At 40.6% G+C, this 24,126-nt stretch overlaps 5 protein-coding genes across 6 annotated transcripts in view; 1 reads left to right on the top strand and 4 right to left on the bottom strand.

Annotated features, from left to right (window-relative positions):
- Positions 1-1,595: 1,595 nt before the first annotated feature.
- Positions 1,596-2,762, bottom strand: LOC306974642 (gap junction Cx32.2 protein-like; the record flags this gene model as incomplete). The annotated part of the gene is made up of 2 exons (XM_079571998.1): positions 1,596-2,281; positions 2,634-2,762. 2 exons carry the CDS (start codon positions 2,760-2,762, stop codon positions 1,625-1,627), a joined length of 786 nt encoding a protein of 261 aa, XP_079428124.1. The 3' UTR covers positions 1,596-1,624.
- A 1,962-nt stretch (positions 2,763-4,724) lies between these two features.
- Positions 4,725-6,620, bottom strand: gja13.1 (gap junction protein alpha 13.1). The gene is made up of 2 exons (XM_079571997.1): positions 6,588-6,620; positions 4,725-5,692 (listed from the first exon to the last, which is right to left on the bottom strand). Exon 2 carries the CDS (start codon positions 5,663-5,665, stop codon positions 4,799-4,801), a length of 867 nt encoding a protein of 288 aa, XP_079428123.1. The 5' UTR covers positions 5,666-5,692; positions 6,588-6,620; the 3' UTR covers positions 4,725-4,798.
- A 339-nt stretch (positions 6,621-6,959) lies between these two features.
- gja11 (gap junction protein, alpha 11) lies at positions 6,960-18,083 on the bottom strand. Its single transcript, XM_079571995.1, has 5 exons — positions 17,906-18,083; positions 10,194-10,349; positions 9,425-9,571; positions 9,153-9,338; positions 6,960-7,804 (listed from the first exon to the last, which is right to left on the bottom strand). The coding sequence occupies exons 3-5, from the start codon at positions 9,551-9,553 to the stop codon at positions 7,247-7,249; spliced, it is 873 nt and encodes a 290-aa protein (XP_079428121.1). The 5' UTR covers positions 9,554-9,571; positions 10,194-10,349; positions 17,906-18,083; the 3' UTR covers positions 6,960-7,246.
- Positions 18,084-18,311: 228 nt separating this feature from the next.
- hsdl1 (hydroxysteroid dehydrogenase like 1) lies at positions 18,312-19,876 on the bottom strand. Its single transcript, XM_079572201.1, has 5 exons — positions 19,468-19,876; positions 18,898-19,343; positions 18,733-18,816; positions 18,529-18,657; positions 18,312-18,441 (listed from the first exon to the last, which is right to left on the bottom strand). Exons 1-5 carry the CDS (start codon positions 19,685-19,687, stop codon positions 18,361-18,363), a joined length of 960 nt encoding a protein of 319 aa, XP_079428327.1. The 5' UTR covers positions 19,688-19,876; the 3' UTR covers positions 18,312-18,360.
- Positions 19,877-21,452: 1,576 nt separating this feature from the next.
- The window catches only part of tbc1d32 (TBC1 domain family, member 32), a 44,009-nt gene continuing 41,335 nt past the window's right edge, over positions 21,453-24,126 (top strand). For both annotated transcript variants that reach the window (XM_079572014.1, XM_079572013.1), the window contains exons 1-10: positions 21,453-21,611; positions 21,689-21,853; positions 22,098-22,272; positions 22,439-22,510; positions 22,588-22,707; positions 23,000-23,078; positions 23,167-23,264; positions 23,353-23,414; positions 23,555-23,708; positions 23,831-23,890. In XM_079572014.1, the coding sequence (XP_079428140.1) occupies positions 21,457-21,611; positions 21,689-21,853; positions 22,098-22,272; positions 22,439-22,510; positions 22,588-22,707; positions 23,000-23,078; positions 23,167-23,264; positions 23,353-23,414; positions 23,555-23,708; positions 23,831-23,890 (1,140 nt within the window). In that variant the 5' untranslated portion in view covers positions 21,453-21,456. The remainder of the gene's footprint in view (positions 21,612-21,688; positions 21,854-22,097; positions 22,273-22,438; positions 22,511-22,587; positions 22,708-22,999; positions 23,079-23,166; positions 23,265-23,352; positions 23,415-23,554; positions 23,709-23,830; positions 23,891-24,126) is intronic.

The following is a 24,126-nucleotide window of genomic DNA, read 5'->3' as shown; positions in this document are numbered from 1 at the left end:
CACCTGGTTGGCTGATGGGACTCCGGTGAGCAGTCAGGTGTGGAGCAGCAGCACTGTCCAACAACCAGAGCAGACTTTCCACATCAGCAGCTCCTTGTCCATCCACATGTGCCACTGGAGGAGCCACAAGGTTTACACATGTCAACCCCCACAGCTCAGAGGCTGGAGATAATAAACAAGTTTTATAGTTTGCGTCTTTCTCAGATCTGAAAACATGATAAAAAACATTATACTGATTGTATCCTGAACAGCCTCCTGCAGCTCTTTGGCTTCTTTCTTGAAGGAATAGTTCACAGTTTTTCCATTCTGAGATATGTTCGTACCTGAGCTTAGACGAGTGGATACGTACCTGCCTGATCCTTGTGCGTGCCTGTGGAAGAGCTTGGTAGCTTCCAACTTCACCCCTTTTGGAGCTAAAGGAAAACATTGGGAGAGGCCAAATGCTAACAACATCTTTGCTCTTTTTGCGTGACTGAGGGCACGCACAATGACCAGACAGGTACGCACCAACTCGTCTGAGATCAGGTAAGAACATATCTCAGTATGGACAAATGGTGAACTATTCCTTTAAAGGCACTATACCTGCTTTTTTAAATGGTTAATTGTGGTCCAAACTCATTCCTAGCTTTCCCATTATATTTGTAGAATCCAAATATGCCACAGGGACACTTTTACACATTGCACAACTTGCAGGGTCACTTTTTAGGGTCACTTTCGCAAAAATGCTAGAAAAATAGCCTGAAAGCTCATGCAATTGATAAAAATGTTTTATTTTTAGATGCACATTGTTTTCCCCACAAATGTTTAAATTTGCATACACTAAAGAAAAAAACAAAACATGTTCCATTTCTAGAAATAAAGTCAGGTGTAGTTCCTTTAAGAGGAACATTTTAATTTGAATATTGTTGCGCCTAAGCTAAGGCTATCACCTAATGTAGAATACTCTTCTAGAGTTCCACCACCTCAAAAAGTCCACTGCACCCCTGCTCATAACTGAAACTGAATGTCGAGAGAGAGAAGAATTAAGTGCATAAGTGAAACTGGAGGCCACAAAAGTAATTTTGTGCATAATCTGTTTCCCACTGGATTTTCACTTCTTTATTTATAAACCATTTGCGAGTTGCATTGTCAGTTCAACAGATGTTTCCAGCAAGACATTTTTACACTTTCACACATGAACAAATGAATATATTCTATTCTTCTTTCTCCTATTCAAAAATGAAATCTGAAATAAATTTGAAGATAAATTACAAGTTGTACAAAGAGTACAATTTCATATCTTATAAAATGCAAAGTACACAAAGTAGAAAAAAGTTGATATAATAACCATTAATACAATTAAAATTTGTAAACACAAGAAAACAAAACATCAAAGTTAACTCAAAAGTGCCTTAGCCGTAATGTGCTGCCTCTCTGAGAGCACTCATTATTTCACTTGATTTAACAATAAAAATTCTCAATGGTAAGCTATTTTTCTTATACAGTCATTACAGTAAAATGTTCATATGCGTTTCAGTCCAGACGTAATTATCATAAAAACACTGACATGACCTGGGAAAAGTTGGGGTGTACATATTTGAAAAATACATATGGAGAAATAGGGTCCCCCTGACGACTCTCCAGTTTAGGACTTGCTGTGGCTGACATCGGTGAGGCTCAGTTTCTCGTTCTGCATCAGACTGTTGCCGTTGAAGCGTGGGTGAAGGGCAATTGCGGATGCAGCCACAGTTCTGGAGCGTCTTTTGGAGCGTGCACAGGCCAGGTAGAAGATCTCCATCACATTGAGCAGCAGAGATACGCAGGCCACAACTAACATGAAGATGATAAATATGGTCTTCTCTGTTGGTCGTGACATGAAGCACTCGACAGTGAACGGACACGGATCACGTTTGCAAACCACCTGTGGCTGCATCACAAACCCATAGAGATAGTACTGCCCAACTATAAACCCCACCTCAAAAAGAATTCGGAAAAGAATGGAGGTCATGTAGTTGCCCAGTAAGTTTCCCTTGATTTCAACATGACCTTTTTCATCTGAGTACTTTGGCACTTTGACAATTTCCCCCCGTGAGTGGGTCTGCATGTATTCACGCAGTTTATTCTCTTTGTGGATGACATGCATGACATGGCCCAGGTAAATGAGAGTAGGAGTAGACACACAGATGATTTGCATAACCCAGAAGCGGATGTGGGAGATGGGGAAGGCCTGGTCATAGCAAACATTCTTACAACCGGGCTGCGCCGTGTTGCAAACCATGCTGGACTGTTCATCACCCCACACCTGTGGAATCAAACACAAATGCTATTAACTTCAATCAACGGTCTACAAGTAATTCAACAGAACAAGATGAATTATTAAGAATTATCTTGATTGTTGTCCACTGCACTGTGAATGAGTGACCGTGTTCTTTTGATACGCTAGTGAAAATCCAAAAATATATTTAACGCTCATTCTGTAGCCTTTTCTTTGCAAATAGTATACCAGTTTGGGACAGTTCATATCCTTTTCACTTTTTCAGTGTAGTATGCATTGAATGTTTGACCAGCAGAGGGCGCCATTATGTTACTGAAGTTATCGCCACAAGTTTTAACTTTCATAAAATGAGTGCACTTTTATTGCATAAAATTCGGACCTTCTCTGCCCCAGCTCCGAGGATCATGATCCTGAAGATGAAGAGCACACTGAGCCACACTTTGCCCACTACAGTGGAGTGTGACTGCACCTTGTCCAGCAGCGACGACAGGAAACCCCACTCTCCCATGGCGCCTGCGGACACAACATGGTTTGACAATCACGACACCCGCTCTATGGCTTTGAAGGACGAGCTGCAAAGAGCTGTAAACGTTTCGGATAGATAGGCCCTCATGGTAAAAGCAGGAATTGTCGACTTAAAAAAAAAGCAAGCAAATTTTAAAAAACAAAAAAGTATTTTTTAATTTTATTTCCTTTTTATTTATTTATTTTTATTTATTTTTTTGCATTTATTGTATTTAGACAAGTTGTCGAGAATCGTCGAAACTCATCTGAGGTGTAGCTACATTACTCTGGTCACAGCACAGACCTTAACTTCAAACTTTGTGACAGATGTGGGACATAATCAGTCTAGATCTATATAATAGATCCATGGTCTAGATTCACACAATTGTAATATACAATTGATTTACAGTGTGTTGAAGGAGACTAAATGTTGTTTTAAATTGATCATGGCAAATTTTCTAATTGTATTTCTTTTTTGTTTTATTTTAATTTATTTTTTACAAAAATGTCAGTTACTTGGCTGGTTATACAGTTATAAAATAAATGACCAGAAAAGCATATTAAACTAGAATCATAAGACATCATTCAATTGGCAAATTCTCTTTATATCACAGCCACAAACAGGCGAATAAAATTTGCTTATATATTTTGTCATTAATTTAAGCTGCAGAAAAATGTTTCTTACCCTTCAGTTAAATGCCAGCCAGGAGAGAGAGACTTGCGGCAGCTGTTTCTCACAGAGGGACCACTCTGCCAAAGCAGTCGCCTCTATCAAACCTTGAACTTTAGAATTAATGTTATTGTGCAACTTCAGCAGAGTGCGCCCTGTCACGTTGTCATGACATCTGGGAATGATAAATCTCAGGACATTTTTTGGGCAAAGCACTGACAAGCAGCAGGAGTGTACAGGTTAATGATTGGCTGTGTAATAAACTCTTGCAATATGTTTTCTTACAATAGTGATCGTCAGTGTTAATATTTTACCCATGTCTGATATGTTTATTGATTATATCGCCTTTGCTTCAACTTCTGTCTGCCCAGACACAATTGATACTGTGAGACTAGCATTATTTAAAACTTTACCATCATGAGTATCTGTAAAACTTAGTAATACTATTGTGCTACACAGCTGCTTTTTAAATATTGAGCCTCTAGACGGTTACCAGTACAGCTAATACTACAATGATTTTCTTTTTTTTAATAATGCACTCTACTGACCTAAACTTCACTCAGGAAGATTGTGTACTCATTATTGCTTGACTAAAAGTAAAAACAAAAGAACTATATAAACCACTGCTACTGTATGCTACAATAAAAACTTTCTCTTGTTTATCGGCAGTGTTATAAGGCACAATAAGATACCTGAGTTGGAACATTTACAGCCATGATATAAAACCTCACTAACTTTTGCCTGTTGTAAATGAGGGCAGTCCTTCAGGCTAGTAGTTCAAAACATCACAGCAAACATGTCTGTCAACGACCCATTTTATTTATTAAAAACAATACAACAAACATACAAAAAATATACATGTTCGGAATGCATTATGAATTTGCTGCAGCATATTTTCAACAACATGGCAATAATTTAAAAGATACATTGAAGTGGACAAATATGCCTTTACTCGTGCATTTATACAAAAAACATATTGCACACTTTTCCAAAATTAGTTTCTTCCAAATAATCCAACCACCAGCTCGAGCGTATCATCACACCATGTCATAAAAAAGACCGCACAGTATATCAAGAAAGATCATTCGTGAAAAACAGCAATAGAAAAAGAAAAAAAGTCTTAACAGAAAAGTTTCTCATTAGTGAAATCAGCAATTCAAAGCCAATCAAAGCTTATTTGTAAAGCACTTTACAGGGACACCAGGAAGACCGACAATAATTTAAAAACACTACATTATCGCATCAATTCAGTGAATAGGCTATTGAAGCATACACTGTGGTTGCTTCTTATTGCATTGTAGCGTCAGTGTAAATTGTTATTCATATAATTCTTTGCAGTCCTACTAAAAAAGACATGAAATAATGACAAATCAGTGTCCGCTTAAGAGGCGTTTCTCTTCCTTCGCCCCATCCAGGCTTCCCCCGATGCTCTGGTTGCTCTCCATATCCAGGTTGAGCTTGTTCTGCTTGAGCGCTTCTTCCGTGGTCGGCCATCTTGGACCGGTGGGGCCCAGGCTGGCTGGGTTCTCTGGGGAGGTGATCTTGTGGACCCGAGCCCTGGACCCACACCTGATCCTGGTGCAGAGCAGGTAGAACATCTCAATGAAATTCAGCAGCAGTGAGACACAGGCCACTGCCAGCATGAAGATGATGAAGATGGTTTTCTCGGTCGGGCGGGACATGTAGCACTCCACGGTGAATGGGCAAGGCTTTCTGGAGCAGGGGAACATCGGCACCATGACGAACCCATACAGGTAGTACTGTCCCACAATAAAACCGGCCTCAATTATGATCTTAACCACAAGCTGAGTGATGTAGCTTCCCAGCAGATTGCCCTTGATCGTAACCTTCCCTTTCTCATTTGTGTACTTGGGGACTTTGAGCAAACGGGAGCCGCCGGGGCTCGAGATCATCTCCCTGAGCTTGTTCTCCTTGTGGATCACGTGCATGGCGTGGCCCAGGTAGACCAGCGTCGGCGTGGACACGAAGATGATTTGGAGGACCCAGAAGCGGATGTGCGAGATGGGGAAGGTCCAGTCGTAGCAGACGTTCTCGCAACCGGGCTGTTTGGTGTTGCAGATGAAACCCGATTGTTCGTCGCCCCAGACGCTCTCCGCCCCGGCTCCCAGGACCATGATGCGAAACAGGAACAGGACGCTCATCCAGATCTTCCCGATGACCGTGGAGTGAGCCTGGACCTTATCCAGCAAAGTCGACAAAAAGCCCCAGTCTCCCATCTCTGCTGCTGCTGTTCAGTCACTTCACTGGTGTAACAAAAAAAAGAAATACAAACACACAACATGCTATTAAGTTTTAAAAGTCATGTAATTGCTTTGTTAGCTTCATAGCATGTTCTGTCATCTTTTAGGGCATTCAGCAAAATATACCACACTTTTAATTGGTTGAGGACAGAGCCAGGGATGCCTAAAGATGATAGCAGAATTAAAACCAGTATTAACTACAAAATATTACAAGCAACTACGTATCTTAAATCTATGACCTCTTGTGACTTGTATTGTCCTATCATTAGGGAAGTAGGAACTTACATAAGGCACCACACCTTACTGACTGCACCTTAATCAATATCTCGATGGAATGGGAAGTCAAGTTCTTTAAGATATGATCAGCATTTTTGTCAGAAAGTAACTTTTAACCATGATTTGGTCAGAGCTCCTCTACCGCACATTTGAGTTATTTGTTATTTTGTATGTGAAGAGAATCTCATTTGTACAGCAAAATTCACCTCTAGTGCTTCACAAGAGATTTTGTTTTTTATCAATTCCCCCCAGTGTGGTAAGATATGTTTGTAGCCACAGCTGCAATAAAATGTAAAAATAAAATGCATGCCCCAAAAGCTGAAACTAGATGCAGAACAAGTGTAAAAGTACATTTTTTTTCACATAATTGCAGTCAGTCAACAATCAAACAGTTCACTTTCTCTCTTATTGTTATTTCAAGCAATAATATGACTTCTTCACATTTTCACCACAGTTTCTCCCATTCAGCAAATGAATAAAAAACATGGCTACTAATGTAATCTAAGGACTTTCAGTATACTATAGAAAAACTGCATTATACACACCTTCAGATATTTATATCTACTTTTACATTAATCTGTGCTTGCATTAATAGCGGTGAGCAGAAAAGCTGGTCTCTTACCTGATGACCTGGAGAAAAGGGACTGCCTCCGCGCCTGGACTGGACGGATCGCTAACTGCAGTGGACCTTTGAGCAGCACTGGTGAGAATTGCTACCATTGCACAACGCATGCACATCTGGCCCAATGTCACGTTGGCAGAAGACACGGCCAAAAGCGGCGGGAGTAATGATTGACAGATATAGCGGATATTTAAACCCTGAATTTTCCGTTTACCTCCTCAGAAAATATTTGCCTGACGTTTCGTCTGGGGTGGTCTAAAATGAGCAATAACGAATCAATACAAACGAGGAAGGGGCCACATAACAGCTACAGTACAATACACGGATAATGTGGTTATTTCACTGTTAAACACAAACTGATAAAGCATTGGGAATACTGTAAAAATTGTCTTTATTGAAAAACAAAAACAAAACATCACTACTGGCAAAGCTTTGGCATTCCTTGTAACATATTATTTCATGGGACTAAAGTCTGTTTGCTGAAGCTGGCTACAACCCACCTCCCCTCCACGCAAAGGAGAATTCTATCAACAGGACTATTACTAAAGCACTAAACCAGGTCTAAATGAGAACTTATCTACAGTAGGGCTAAAGGTAGAAATTAAATGCAAAAAATATGTTTAAAAATTGAATTCCATGTAACAACACCACCAACTTCTTCAGATAAAAACTTGCCCTATTTTGTTTTTCTCTGCATTTTTCGCCGCTTCATTCACAGCTCCCCCTGAGGTCGCCTTCCTGCCCTGCTGCATCTCTAGCTCCAGGTTGACACAGTTTTGGATCATCTCGTCGTGGCTCTTGTAGGCCTTCAGCGGCGGGGTCACGGGGGTCACGGTGTAGTCCTGCTTCCGGGTCAGGCACTCTTTAACCGCTTTCACGAACATGTACAACAGCTCGATCAGACACAGTGCGAGGGATATCAGCGCCGCCACCAGCATGAACCAAATGATGACCGATTTCTCGGTGGGCCTGGACAGGAAGCAGTCCACTTGGTGCGGGCATGGGAATCGGGAGCAGACGTAGCGGGGGGCCAGGGTGAGGCCGTAGAGGTAGTACTGGCCCCAGATGAAAAAGGCCTCGAGCAGGATCTTGGCCACGAGATGGAAGACGTAGCTGCGCAGGAGTCGCCCGCGGATGCTGATTTTCCCGCTGCTTTTGGTGTATTTGGGTTTTTTGTAGTCCTGGTCGTCAAACTCTGTCTGCTTTTTCATCATCTCCTTAAGTATGCAGGGAAATGGCACCAATTAGGACAAAAATACAAAAAAATGTAGTTGTCTGGGTCAAAAAGTCATCTATCCCAAGTTACCCACAATGAACAACCACCACCAGTTGTCTCAAGTCAACTATTTGCTGATAATTTTTTGTATGAGTGAAAACCTATAGAAGTCTGAACATTATCTATTACTTAACCTCACAGGTTAAAGTCAATTTACACCAGGTATGGGCAAACATTTTAACACAAGGGCCACATTGGGGTTTTGAACTTCCCAGGAGGGCTCTATCAGTTGCAGTTTAGCCTGTAAATGGTAAATGATCACATTTATATAGCACCTTTCTACCTGCTACCTGCAAGGAACCAGTCACCCAGTCACTCATACACCAGTGTGCGCAGACACTGGAGGCAAGACGGGGGAAGTGTCTTGCCCAAGGACACAATGACAGTCTGCGCCTGTGGAATTCGAACAGCCGACCCTTCGATCACAAGACGACCTGCTCTACTACTTGTGCCACTGTTGCCCCTGTGGACGATAATAGTCTAAACACAAAAAAGCAAGAAAATAGCAGCAGCAATGCATCATCCTTCTTTATGTCAGTAAAAACATTAGTGCTGTTCACTGTTTTCAACATATCCATTTGAGAATCGGTCACACTGGGATAGGCGTAAGAAGCTTTAGCTTCTGCCTACTCCATTTCAGACTTTATCTTTATTTAATGTCTTTATCTGTTAAATGTTTAAATGTCTGAATAAAATAAATCTGAATCTGAGAATAGGTCAGGTTTTGCGAGCCGAAATGAAGGGCTGGCCGGGCTGCATTTGTCCCTCGGGCCTTAGTTTGCCCACTTTTGATTTCAGTTTCAACTGAGTTGTTCAAGTAGGTTCACATAAATATATGAATTAGTCGTGTATTTTTTCTCCCCAAGTGAACACCATAAGTTGAGAAGTTTATTGCGATTGTGGTGCAGAGAGTAGAGCGGGTCGTCTTGTGATCGGAGGATCTGCCGTTCGAATCAACACTTCACCCACCTTGCCTCCAGTGTCTGCGTACACTGGTGTGTGAATGGGTGACTGGTTCCTTGATGTAAAGCACTTTGTGTGCCTAAAGCAGGTACAAAGGTGCTATATAAATGTGACCACTTATTTAAGACAGTGTTCTCTAAGTCTTATGTGTTGATGGGCCTGAAGCCTATGAGTCTTAATCCCTGAGTCTTAAAACTATAAAATTAAGAGCAAAGAAAGATGTTTTTTCAGATTGTAAGCATCTGGTTGGAATACACGATTACAGAACTGAAAGTATTGATTCTTGTCGCATCACCGAAAGATAAGATAGCTCTAATGAAAGGTACCTTTTTCTCGGCGTGAATCACGTGAAGAACATAGCCGAGGTAAAGCAGTTTAGGAGTGGCCACTGCAATGATTTGTAGCACCCAGAATCGGACGTGAGATATGGGGAAGGCCATGTCGTAGCACACATTCTCACAACCGGGCTGCTGCGTGTTGCATACGAAGTCTGACTGCTCATCCCCCCAAACCTGGACCAGAACGTGATATAAATGACAGAGGGATGGTTTGATAAAGTGAAATGAAGTTTGATATGAAGACACTGATCCTACTTTACCCTGTCTGCGGCAGTGTTGAGAACGAGGATGCGAAACACAAACAGCACAGTGAGCCAGACTTTGCCAATGACCGTGGAGTGAGTCTGCACTTTGTCTAATAGACGACCCAACAGATGCCAGTCACCCATTCTGTGCCAGTGGTTGTGCTGTAAACAAAAGCATTCGAAAGTGTTATTTTATGATCCGCTCGCTTCACTGCTATTACAAATTTACTTTATTATTGTATTATTTTTTGTGTTGCGTCAAAATAAATACTAAAACGATAAACATTCACAAATACAATTTCTTCTAACATCTCATTCACAAGACACTGTCCTTATATTCATAATACAATCTTATATCTTTGTACAGTATATTAGTTAGATACAGTATATCCAGTCAATATGTCTTCTGTGGAGAAGTACTTGCAGATATTCACTCCTACAGGGCAGACAAGGCCAACATGGGTCACTTTTGCTGAATCGTGTCTTTGCTGATAGAGGTACAGCTGCTGATTTCCAGTCTCCAAAACATGTAGTTATCTGCTGCAAAACCAGACCTTAACCTTGATTTAAACCAACCTATTTTGTGATCGACTTTTCATTAAAAACTCTATAAAAGTGTAAGTTAAAAAAAAATGCACATAGGTTTAAAAACTTGGATATTACATGAATAACAGCAACATTTAAAACTACATAAAGTCATAAAACATTTTTCTAAACTTGCACATTGCTATAGAAAGACTAATGGTAAAAAAGGAAATGAAATGCATTTGGCAAAGCGACTTACCAGTGAGTGCACCTGGTTGTGAGACGATATGGGTGTTTTTGGAGGATGCACACACAAACTGAAGAAGCAACTCCCAAGCGTTCATTGTTTCTTTACGTCACATCTGATGAAGGACACGGTTCCAATAGAAACACAAGTCTCTACTTCTGACTGGCTCTGGGAGAAAAACTAAAGATAGTGATTTGTGCGCTTGTGAACACATTTGAACACAAATTTGTGATATTTCAAAAAAATATTGGAGTGATTTTATTTCCATATAACTTTTGCTTTTTAACATAATGTAATTTGAATGAATCTTCACAAAATTTGCCCAAGAAGCAAGTTTTAATTAACATTAATCCCCCTGTCTCAAATGTAGGGTAATCCAGATACTGATTTGACCTTTCCTGACACAACCCTCTCTCCAGAGGTGGGTAGTTCTCAGTTACATTTACATGTACTTAAAGCCACACTGCGTAGAATTTTACCCAATAAATAAAATAGAAATACAAGCATTTATTTCATGACAGATATTTTCATCATTGAAAAATACCTCATAAATGTACAAACAAACATGAGCTTTTGCTGTGAGCGGCTCAGACATGACTGTAACTTTACTGGGAGTGGGTACGTCTCCAGCTTGTCTCCATGGTGATGTCAACTAAAGTCAGCAGAATATAAGATTTGAGCAGGTTAGGTCCTCATCCAAATTGTTGTCAGAGTAATACGCAGTAGCCTTGCATGAATCCCCATGAGCAAACCGGAATATGTGTCTCTTATCACGGAGAAAAGAACTACGTGGGACGTCAGTCTTGTGGCATGACTAGAACTCCTTTTATTAACAGGCGCAGTGATACAACAACATCAAGTGCGAACAAACAGGAAGTAGAACCTTTCAAAGTAAAAGATGCACATAATTGAGAGCATATAATAAATATTAACACTCCCACTTGCTCTCACATTTATGGCTTCAATGCACAAATTAAACAAATAAACACTTTCAATTTTAGGGTATACACTGCTTCTAACATCCAAACATTAATCTTGAAAATTTGAACAATTTACCCTGTGATGTTGGCTTTGTCATAACATCTGCCAACATTTTCTCGGTTGGACAATATTGCAACACCACTTTTCCATCATTTACAGTTGACCTTATAAAATGGTACTTTATATCAACATGCTTGCACCTTTGCCTGCTTACTGGGTTCTTTGCCAATGCTATGGCACCCTGATTGTCCTCCCAAACTTTAGGTAGTGCATAGTCACCTGAGTCAATACCTCGTAGTAGCTGTGTCAAATATAAACATTCCTGGATTGTTGCAGCTAATGCCATGTATTCTGCCTCGCAAGTTGACAATGCTACAGTTGGCTGCTTTTTAGTCTTCCATGATACGACAGGCCCATTTTCATTTAGACATACACAATAACCAGTTGTGCTTCGTCTATCAGTGGCATCTGCCGCCCAATCGGCATCGCTGTAGGCTTGTATCGCCATTTTGTCAGTATCAGACTTTCGGTAACATAGTTCTTTGTCCATAGTCCCTTTCAAGTATCTCAGTACTTGTTTGGCAGTAGCCCAATGCTCCTCTGTAGGATTTGTAAAATATTGGGATAGCCTGCTCACAACAAAGCTCAAATCGGGCCGTGTACATGTAGAAAGGTAAATCAGGCTTCCTACTGCTTCTCTGTACTTTTTAACATCACTAAGTACATTTGCATCAACAGAATAGTTTAGTTTTTGTTCACATGGTGTTGTTCGGGGTTTGCAATCCTGCATATTAAACCTCACCAACAACTTTTCCACATATTTTCTTTGAGACATTTTTACACATTCATTTGTCTGTTCAAAATCAATACCCAGAAAATACTTGAGTTTTCCCAAATCTTTCATTTTAAACTTGGCTGTAAGCATCTCTTTTACTGTCTTCAGTGCTTTCTCATCACTTGCAGCTAGGATTAAGTCATCAACCCATATTATTATTATGACTTTGTCATTTGGGGTTTCTCTTGCATAAACACAATGGTCTGCTCCATTTTGAATGAAATGGTTATCAATCAAACATGAATGTAACATCTGATTCCAATTACGACCTGCCTGTTTGAGACCATAAAGTGACTTTTCAAGTCTAAACACCAACTTCTCCTTTGAATGTGACATTATCTCATACCCTTCTGGCTGTTCTACATAGAGCTCACAATCTATGGGTGCATGAAGATAGGCTGTTTTAACGTCCATTTGGTGCAAGAGCAAGTTCTCTTGAGCTGCTTTCTGCATTAACACTCTCACACTAGTCATATTTGCTGTTGGAGAGAAAGTTTCTTCATAATCTACTCCATACTTTTGACTATAGCCCTTCGCAACATAACGTGCTTTGTACTTGTCTGTACCATCTTCATTCTTTTTAATGGCGTACACCCATCTACCCCCCACTATACTCTTGCCTTGGGGTAAGTTTGTCAAGGTATATGTGTTGTTCTCTTTTAAGGATTGTATTTCATCGTCCATAGCTTTTGTCCAGCTGTTTGAGTCAGGTGAAGTCACAGCTTCTTTAAAAGTCTGTGGTATTCCACACGCCAGTCTATAACAATAGTCAACGTTAGTGAGCGCTTGGTCATCATTTTCATCAGTTTCATCAATTACATACTCACTCAGATAATTTGGCTTCTTTCTGACTCTGGTTGGATATCTCTCATTATTAGTTTCACTTGTCTGTGCCTCACTGTTTGATACAGGGCTATTGACTTCTGGCTCAATCTGTATACTCTCTGAGGTCACATCTACTTCTAGAGTAGGTCTAGTATTAGTTCTGTTTGTGTCATAATCATCATCGTCTGAGCGTGGCACAGTCTGGGTTTGCTGCTCAGTAGTTTTCTTGGATGTAAACTTCAGTAATCTGTGTTTTTGTACTTTTTCACTCTCTGGATAATAGACTAAGTAAGCGGGGCTGTTTTTGTCATATCCGATGAACACTCCCTTCTCGCTTCTTGAATCTAGCTTCTTTTTGTCATGCTTGTAAGCATAGCATACAGACCCAAATTTTCTCATTTTTGAAACATCTGGTTTCTTTCCCGTCAACATAAAGTAAGGCGTTTGCTTTGTGCGATTATTAAAGCACCTGTTTCTGACTACTGCTGCTGTCTGTACAGCGTAAGTCCACAATGTTTTGGGTTGGTTGCTTTCGATTAACATGCATCTGGCCATGTCAAACAACGTTCTCCAGTTTCTCTCCGCAGTACCGTTCTGATGCGGTGAGTACGGTGCTGATGTCTCGTGTCTAATGTTGTTTTTGTTCAGAAGTGACTGATATTCTTTTGACATAAACTCAGTACCGTTGTCAGATCTGATACACTTGATCTTCCCATAGGGGGCAGTGTCTGCAAGAAATTTCTCTGTGGCACACACTGTATCACTCTTGCTTTTAAGAAAATATACAAAAACTGCACTGGAAAAATCATCAGTGAATGACACTGCAAATCTATGACCATCTTTGGAAATGGGATCTATTGGCCCTGCGAGATCTGTATGTACCAAACTTAACACCTCTTTGGCACGTGCATCAGGCTCTCTGTTTCTAGACTGCACAAACTTTCCCTGAATACACACATCACATGGTGGCACAGGTTTCTCGATTTTACCCTTGATTGTCATACCTTCAACCACCTTTGGCAACTTTTGCACATCTTCGTGATTACAATGGCCGAGTATTTCGTGCCATGTTTGTAAGTCAAAACACCCATTACATTTGTCATTACCTTCATCATTTGCTGTAGAGAGGTAGTAAAGTTTGTTATGCACATCAATAGGGAACACAGTACCATCAGTCATTTTGAGGATGTCCTGCCCTTCCTTGAAGATTACAGTTGCTCCACTGGCTGTGGCTGCCTTCACAGAAAAGATGTCCTGTGGGTAGGATGGGACTAACAATGCACTCCTCAGTGTTGCTGCATGATGATGGCCCTTGCTGTCGATCAGGGTCACCTCTGCATCTCCCCGTCGCTTGGCCACACCTTGGCACTTGGTACCATCAGCTAGCTCCACGCAGTGTGTCTCCGCTCTGAAGGTCTCATCGAAGCTCCTGAACATGGATTCATCCGTGACGATGTGAGAAGTAGCCCCGGCGTCCACCATCAGGCCTTTCTTCTTCACTCCGCGTCCAGGCTGGATGTCTCCGTCTTTGTCCTGGGTCAGGAAAGCATAGGACTTGTTGTTGCTTTCCTCTTCTGCAACTTGTCTTACGTTGTCCTGTCGTGATCTGCGTCGGCAGTTTGCATCTCTGTGTGTGGCACTTTTGCAAAAATTACACCACTGCTTTTTCTGACATGTCCTGGCCTTGTGCCCTTTAACGCCGCACTTAAAGCACACTATGTCCGCCATGCTTCTCTCTCGTTCTTGCACTCTTGTGGAAGCTTGATAGGCTTTACCTTTAATCTTCATCACATTGTCCTCTGTGGTCTGAGTGCACAGTTTCTCCGTGTCTTCAAATGAGCGTAACTTTGTTTTAAAGTCTGCAAACGTGATTTTGTCATCACTTTGGGTCACATGGACTGCAAATGGTTTGAACGACTCCGGTAGTCCTTTCAAGACCATGGCAATGAGCAAATCGTCACTCATCCTTTCCTCCGCGTTTCTTAGCGCTGTTATTATAGCCTCTATTCGTATCACATAGTCCGTAACACTTTCTTTGCTTCCCTTTTGTAGATTGGTAAGTTCAGTGTAAAGGTTAATTATGCGTGGCTTTCCTGTACCTGCATAATATTTCCGCAGTATCTCCAAAGCTTTTCTTCCATTGTCGGGTGCTTCTCTCATAACCAAACTTAAACTTTTGTCGTCCAAAAACTGTATCAATTCGGCGTATGCCTCTTCATTTTTCTCATCGTCGGTTAAATCACCTTCTTCTGGCTCGTATAATATAGTGTCCTTGAGCCCTTGCAAACGTAAGTGCGCCAAAAATTTAGTCTCCCACAGTTCGTACCCTTTCTCATCTCCGTTGAAAACCAGGCGAGACCATCTGCTTGCACCACTTGACCGCTCCATTTCTGCAGCCCACGTGTAGTAGCACTCTAGCTAGCTGCTAGCTGCTAACTGCTAAGCTAACTCTTCGCCGAGCTCGCAGTTCGTAGCTCTTCTCAGCGGCTTCAAATTTTCTTCAGTTCTGTCTCCGGGTATTCCTGGGCCCATAACCTGTTGTCAGAGTAATACGCAGTAGCCTTGCATGAATCCCCATGAGCAAACCGGAATATGTGTCTCTTATCACGGAGAAAAGAACTACGTGGGACGTCAGTCTTGTGGCATGACTAGAACTCCTTTTATTAACAGGCGCAGTGATACAACAACATCAAGTGCGAACAAACAGGAAGTAGAACCTTTCAAAGTAAAAGATGCACATAATTGAGAGCATATAATAAATATTAACACAAATCCATCCTGTGACTACCCACTGCAGTAATAGACTTTTCTGTGTAGAGCTGGTCATTAGGAACATGTTTTGTATTGATGTCAACACCATAGTCCAAAATGTTACGCAGTGTCCCTTTAAGCAACAAAGTAACTGCAAGTAGTTTTTTCATACGGTACTTTTTACTCCTACTTCAGTAATATAAAAAGGAGGTATCTGTACTTTTGAGTAAAACAAATAGTATGTTATGCCTTTGTCTTTAAGTGACGTGTAAAATACACTGCGTTCCAAATTATTATGCAAATGACATTTTTCTCTGATTTTCTAAATTGTCAACTCAAATGAGAGTCAGCATAATTTTCAAGTCTTTACCTGGTAGAGGATCATTTAAATGTGGTGGAATAACAGTGATAACAGTATTTTTTTCAAAAATAAATATAGTAAAAACCTCAAAATCCACTGTTCCAAATTATTATGCAACTCATCCTTTCAATACATTTTAAAGCTCGTAATTAACCGAAAATGGTCATTTGTTGTATTTGTAGCATTAGGAGGTCATATTTACTGAAATCAAAAGCTATTTCAATCAAAAAAATATTAACAGGTCAAGTTATATTTTACCAAAGGAGCCCTTGTGTGATAGCAGCTTCAAAATTCTTAAATCCATTAAAATTGTGAGTTTTTGGACAGTTTCTGCTTGGATTGCTTTGCAGGATGTTAGAATAACCTCCCAGAGCTGCTGTTTGGATGAAAACTGCCTCCCACCCTCATAGAAGTGTTTTTTGTTGAGGCACCAAAGGTTCTCAATAGGGTTGAAGTCAGGGGAGGAGGGGGTCCACATCATGAGTTTCTCTCCTTTTATGCCCATAGCAGCCAGTGATGCAGAGGTTTTCTTTAAAGCAGGACATGGTGCGTTGTCATGATGAAGAGGATTTTGTTCGGGAAAGCACGGCTCTTCATTTTGTAGCATAGAAGACAGTGGTCAGTCAGAAACTCCACATATTTTTCAGAGGTCATTTTCACACCTTCAGGGAGCCTAAAAGGGCCTAAAGGGACCGACCAGCTCTCTCCCCATGATTCTGGCCCAAAACATGACTCCGCCACCTCTTTACTGACGTCACAGCCTTGTTGGGACATTGTGGCCATTCACCAACTATCCACTACTCCACACTGATTTGACCATCCAGGGTTACACGGTGCTCATCAGTGAACAAGACTGTTTGAAAATGAGTCCTCATGTATTTCTGAGCCATTGCAGCCGTTTCTGTTCATCAGCATTCAATGAACAGTTTAGGGGAGGCCCGGATAGAAGGTTTTTGCACAACTGCAGCTTCTGGAGGGTCCTACACCTTGATGTTCGGGGGACTCCAGAGGCACCAGCAGCTTCAAATACCTGTATGCTGCTTTGTAGCATCTGTTCTCCTAATCTGATGTGTTTGTCTGGCAGAAACCGTCCATATTGTGCCTTTATCTGCACAAACCGGAGTGTGCTCTGAATCATCCATCGAAGGTTTTCATACCTAGACCAAGGCATTCAACTATTTCACGCTTTTCATCAGCAGACAGACCCTTTTTCTTTCCCATATTGCTTGAAAATGATGATCTGCATAATAAAGTGGAACACCCTTTTTCAGTAGTTTTTCCCTTAACTGGGCTTAACCTGACAACTAATTATCCCAGGTCTCTGAGATTAATGTCAGTGATTCATAGAGCCCCAAGACACGATACCATCCATGAGTTTCATTATTATTGTTATTTTTTTTACCTTTTTGACACAAAAATCCAATTTGCATAATAATTTGGAACGCAGTGTAGATGTATTTTGAATCAAACTTTAACGCTCACACAGTTACTCTGTACTCACAGTACTCAAGTAAAATGGTCTTTTTGACTCTTACTTGAGTAAATATTTGGGCCACTACTTTTCACTTCTAGTTGAGTAAAATAAATAATTTAATATTGATATTAATATTTTTATCGTTACTTAATATTTTGGCTACTCTACCCACATCTGCCTCTCTCAAAGAAAAAACTTGTGAACTACAGTAACCATCTCACAATAGTAAAAATATGCATCTTTGGATTATATATTTGTATATTAATTTATTAGCCAAAAAATACATGCCTAACTACCTACACAATGTCAAAACATACCTTTTGTATGCCTTTCCAGTTGCATTTTGTCTATGTGTACTTGTATTGTTAGGTGGCATTTCTCAAACATATTCAGACAAGGGATTTAAAAGAGCCGCTATATGCCCTCTATAAAAACAATATGTTCTTATAGAGGGCGCCGCCCCTCACGTTCTGCTGCGTTTACTAACATCCTCTGACCTGGAAAGCTGAGGGGCACACACTGGATAACCCCTGAGTCTGGTCATTGACGTCAATCATTTACACTGCTCTACGTTTTAAAGGGAGCAACAGAGACAGAGTGGCCTTCAACACGACTCCGAGTCAACCTTTGATATCACGGGCTGCACAACAAAGATAAACAGATAAACAGGACTGCCAGTATGTGTAGTATTGTTGGAAAAGAAAAAAGGTCTGTTAAAAGGCTGACGAAAGAAAAGTATTGATCAATGTACCACTTGGGTAAAAAGTACACACAACTATAATTTATTTAAAAACATTATTTACAATAGAGTGCTTTATCACATATAGCAAATCAAAAGTGACATTTTTTTCCACTATGTAATTTACCATCAATGAATACTTTAATCCTGAGAAGAAAAAAAAAAGGAAGTTAAGCAGGCTGTCTTATTTAACTGGAATACTTCTACATACTTCTACATTTTTCTGGATTTTAGCATCAACAGTCGCGATGAATGAATCCACAACCACTCAGGGATACATCTGATGAGACCGTACTGAAACAGAACAACAAAGAGAACCAAATTAGTTAACCAGTTACACACTTTTTATTTAAACTCTATATGAATGTATTTTGTTTTAACCTGCAGAGTATGGGGCCAGTAGCCAGTCGTCCGGTTGGAGACTCCTAGAGTGGAGATGGCGTGCTTAGCATAAAGCTCTGGCTCTGGAACAAACCAGCTCTCTCTGATGTTTCTTCTGGCTGAGGCAATCTGAAAACAAAAATATGCAACTATTACATTGTAATTGTGTCTACAGCTATTTAAAATCTTTATAAATGAACAGACCTGGAAAGGTATAAGACTCTGGACAAATATTCCTCTGCTGCTGTATTCATGATGCAGAGCTCTGGAGAAATGATCCATGTAACCCTAGCAGAACAGACAATAGCCACATTACTCTAATTGTGCTTGATTATTTGTATTTAAATAATACATCACAACCACTCTCACCGTCGATGCAGTTAGCGTCACTCTTCCAGGAGGAGGTCTACAGCAAGCTCCAGATGATATATTGACCACAGCTCCCCTGCTCCGCTGCAGCATCTCTGGCAGCACCAAACGTGTCATTAAGGTGACAACTGCTGTATTCTTATTCACCGTGTTCAAAAGGGTCTCCTCATTCACTCCGATCAGATTCTGAGGGAAAGTCAGTGCCTCCTCCACACAGTTTACCAGGAGACCGATATCTTTGCCCCTAATGGCCTCTTGGATGGGTTTAATAGCAGACTGGTCCAGGGAAAAGTCAGCAAGGACGACCTCGGTTTCAACTGCATAGGCTTGAGGCAGGAAAGCAGCCATGTCTCTAACAGCGTTGGGCTCTGCTGTGATGAAGATTATGCTAACCCCCTGACTGGCCAGCGCCTTCGCATAAGCTAAGGCCACAGGTGCTGCTCCATCTAAAATGAACAAGATAGATCATGAATAAATACAATTCTTACTTAAGAATTATTTTATACTAATAGTAAATATTCAACAATGCATAAATAAGTCTAATTTGAGATAAAGCAAACAGATCCTTACCATAAATAACAGCCCAGTCTCCAAATCTACTGGTAAGCTTCTTTCTGGGAAAGATCCTTGGCAGAAAGTGGACTCTGACAAGCGAGCAGCAGTCTTTAAGCAAAATGACCGCCTTGCTGACTGTGTACAGGGCTCCCACCAAAGCCAGGGTTTCATAATAAACACTACAAGTTCGGGCGATTTCTCTGTACAACAACTGAAAGCTGTCCACTGCAGCCATGCTAAATGCAATCAAGTTCCTTTAACTCTGCTTTCAAATATCAGACTTTAAAATGGGCAAAAATTAACCGCAATGTTTAAAGTAAATCCACTGATGTAACAGTATACTAATTACTGAACATGTACGCAGTATATTTTAGGCAGAAAAGGTGGTCTTTGGATTCATGAGAGCAACAAGGAACAGGAACCAAAACATTGAGGGTCACGTGACCACGACTGTCAAGCCGATGGATTCACAAGCGACAGGAAAAAATACGATTCCAACGACTCTTACGAAATGAAACTTTATTAATTGGTTTTGAGGTTGAATTTATTGTATATTTTGATTCATTTTTCTCATTTCCTTTTTTTTGTGCACGTTTTGTATTTTTGCTGAACATATTGATGCACACATTGACAAAAATACGGGAAATTTTAAATTGTAAATGTGCGCGTTGAATGATGTCTAAAACGCATTCAGGGAATGAAATGGTAAAATAACTTCATTACTTTGGATTTCGAACTGTAGTTCTCATTTCTAGCTGAAGTTGAGAGTGCTATTTGTCTATTTTGACGATAAGTGAGTCATTTCCGACTGTCAGTGAAGGCTGCGCTAGGACCCAGAATCCCCCGCGGTTCACGTTTCCATAGTGATGCTGCTGTCGAGTGTATGAGTGGATGTGGAGGTCTGTCAAAATGATATTTACTTTAAACTATTGCGTGCAGGCTCTTCAAAGACCACAACCAAGTGAAGAATAAAAGAACAGTGCAGTGTTTTTGTGCAGCTACGTTTGTTGCTCGAGGTTTCCTGCGTATCTGCAGCAAGTTAGCGTTTAGCGTCGCGAGGCTCCTGTGTGGCTACGACTGGCTGTAATGTTGTGGGAACAACAGGTGCTCATGTCGATGAATCATCATAAACAATGTAACACGTGGAAGGTTATCTTGTGTAACGGATGATTTTGCGGTGTGATGCCTGCCTCCTATCGGTGCATACTGACGCTGTGTCCTTGAGCAAGACACTTCACCTTTCTTATGTGTGAATGTGGTGTGTGTGCGAGTGAATGGTTGGTGATATTCGGAGCAGCCAATGGCGCAAATTAACAGCTTTGCTTACTTCAGTCTAGTCTGCCTTAGAGCAGTTGTGGCTACAGTAGTTTACCAGCACAGAGTGTAGCGTGAACGCAGTTTAAAGGGTCTTCATATATAAAACTGATATATTTGCATGTCATTTACTGTCTTTTAAATTGTTATTTATATTACTGTCAACAATGCTTTGGGGAATTTGAAGAATGTATGTAACACAGACTATTAAAGTTTTGACTTACTGAATAGGTGTTGAGGATTGTGATGTCATATCACTAAGCATCATGAGATTGGCAGCAATAATAAACTAATGGAGATTTTGATTTGATTTTGTAGTTTTGGTAAAATACTGGAGTCATTGTTCACATCAAAACACTTGGACACTACTGTGTGTTAGATGTATTTACCAGTAGTCACTCAGCAGCTATCAGAGTTGTTTCACGGCTTATTTCTCTTTTCACTTTTTAATGTCTAATGTTGGCCTATGGAAAATGTTTGCTAGCACCCTCAAACATGGCAGATCTCCATGGTAGTAGTGAATTTTCCTAAACTCTATTCCCAGAGGCATTAGAAAACAAAGCTGGAGGCAAAAAAAAAGCATTCATCTGTAATCCATCATAATAATAATGCTGCTTAGAATCAGAAGTGTCATTTCAGAAGTGTATTTTAAGAATGCCTTATTTCTTATGTGTTTACAGGCTTGTAGAGATGTCTCAGTTTACCCCTGAAGATGAACTGGAGCTCCAGTCCCTTCTCAGGCAACTTCTCCAATGCATCAATGACAGGATTTCCAGCGCGCCTTCAACTGAATGTGCCGAGGAAATCCTTCTCCATCTGGAAGAGACTGATAAAAACTTCCACAAGTATGAGTGACCACCTGTTTTCGACAAAGCCTCATATATTGCATTTCATTCATTCCTGTATGTTTTTTCCCCGCTAGCTATGAATTTGTGAAGTACGTCCGTCAGTATATGGAGACATCGCTGGGGACCTTAGTGGAGGAGGAGATCAAGAGCTTAACCAAAGGAGATGGACAACATGCCATTGGATCTGGTCATGATACAGTGGTACAGTCGGTCACTCGGAAAACGAGGGAGGCGGCAGAGTAAGTCTTGACCTAAGTTTTTATAAAATCTTATTATTGTATATCATATCTCATATTAGCCTGACTAGGACTGCATGCTGAAACGTTGTTCGGCATGTGGAACACTAGTATTGTAGAGAGATTGTTGTCTGTTTTTACATTTGGCCTGTGTCGTGCTTTCTCTTACGCACATGTTCCAAGCAAGGAATGTCCAAAGAACCCCTGTTTTAAAGTATGACTGAATGTCCAAATGTGTTTTTCACAGGTACCAGCAAATGATACAAGCCTTGAAAAACACCATGGTTCTTGTGGTGGAGTCTTTAATTAGCAAATTTGAAGAAGACCAGCTGAGGAAGGAGGAGATGTATAGAGAGAATCAGCGCAGTCAGTCCAACACTCAGTACAACGACTGCTCAGACAGCGACTCTTCCTTCAACCAGGTCCAGTCCCGTAGACTGATTCATTTGCATTTATGCATTTATAATCTTTATCTATCTTTTCTGGTATCATTCCACATTCATTTATGGGTATAAGAGGCACTATGACCTTGAACACTATGGGATTTGGTGCTTTTATTTGTGTAACTGCTTTTCTTTCTGTTTTCAGAGTTATGCATTTATCAGACAAGAGCAGCTGCAAGCTTTGACAGAAAGTCTTGATTCAAGCAAACCAAAAGAGGTTGAGATTTTTATTAAAAACAGGTTGAATGTTTTAAAAAAGTACATGGAGCTCATGAGGTGCGTTCCTCCTCTCAGGTGCGATGGCAGGCCTTGCAGGCCCTCTGCTCTGCTCCCCCATCAGACATCTTGAGCTGTGAGAGTTGGAGCAGTTTGCGCAGGAATCTGTGTGCTGCCCTAACTGAGCCCGACCTCAGTGTGAGCATTGTTCTCTTTCTACAACTGCGTGTTGCTCAGACAATGCTATGAACTTCTTCACATTAATGGAAACACAGTTGAAATCTTGGACTGTGTGGAGTTTGTTCTCCCTGTGTTGTGGATTTCCTCCATCAACTGATCTCTAGCTAAGTAGTCCCGACCAACTCTAGCTGGCAATCAGGATACACTGTGATTGTCATGGGGACAAGGGCGGACGACACATTTATCTATTGGAAGTATAAAGTACATCTCACCTTGCCAAACTTTTCATGTATGACGTTACATCTTTTAGGATCATGTGCTGCAGTTTTTCGCCAAGGGCTTGTCTTCATCTCCACTGAATGTGACCAGAGAGATATACACCTGCTTGGGTATTGTCTTAGACTTAGATACTACTATTAATTTATTTCAAAATAATCTATAGATGTTTGAGCTTGTGTTCATAATTTCTTGTTGCAGCTAAAACTGTGGAATCCAGTTTTCGTTCTCTAAAGATCCCCCTCCGCCCGGGTGGCATAGACGTCACCAGACCTGAGATCACTCGACTTCTGAAGCAGGTCAAATTAAATATATATATAATATATATATATTTTTTTATCATAATTTTTCAAATTTCTTTCATTTGTCTATTTTGAATCATTTCAGGTTCGGTTGATGAATGATTTTCAAAAAGAAGTGACTACATTCTGGATTCGTCATCCTGAAAAGTGAGTTGCTATGCGTCATCCATTTATCCATGCATTCAATGATTGTTAATTGTTTTTTCATTATAACACATTAATGAGATTATTCGACGGTGAATTTACGTCCTCTGTGCTCATTTTACTTTGTTTTTATTTTAATGCAGATATATGGAAGAAGTCATTGAGAGCACCTTCTCCCTGCTGACATTTAGTTCTGAAAGCGCTTCATCTTCTTCGCCAAGATTTGAAAAGCTTTTGGAGCCTATTCATCTTTTGGCTTTATTAGACATTAAAGCTACTTGGTTTAAAAAGTGGATGGTACGTACTTTTTGAAAGCCAGAATCATAACTACTATAAACCACATATTTTTATATATTTGTCAATAATGGGCATACAACTAAACTATTTTCTGTTTTGCATTCACTCTGGCTGTCTCTCAGCACGGGCACTACAGCAGGACTGTGGTTCTCCGGCTCCTGGAGAAAAAATACAAGTCTTTGGTGAGTGACTCATTCAATAATCAATAGCTCAAACTTCCCAGCTTTGTTCCTCTTTGCAAAGTTTTCCTCAAAGTAAATCACCCATTCCAACGAGTTAACATCAAAAAGGCCTCTCAATACATCATTCAGGACCAAGGTTTAGAGCATTTTTAATAGTGTTGATACCTTGGGCAAGCAGGAAGCCGCTATTCAACTGTGTTTATCTTGGTGTAGCTACAATATTACCTGTGCTTATT

Source organism: Gobius niger, assembly GCF_951799975.1.
Source record: "Gobius niger genome assembly, chromosome: 15".
In the NCBI taxonomy this organism is placed as follows: Eukaryota; Metazoa; Chordata; class Actinopteri; order Gobiiformes; family Gobiidae; genus Gobius; species Gobius niger.
The sequence above is the reverse complement of the archived record's forward strand: the minus strand, read 5'-3'. Positions and strand labels throughout refer to the sequence as shown.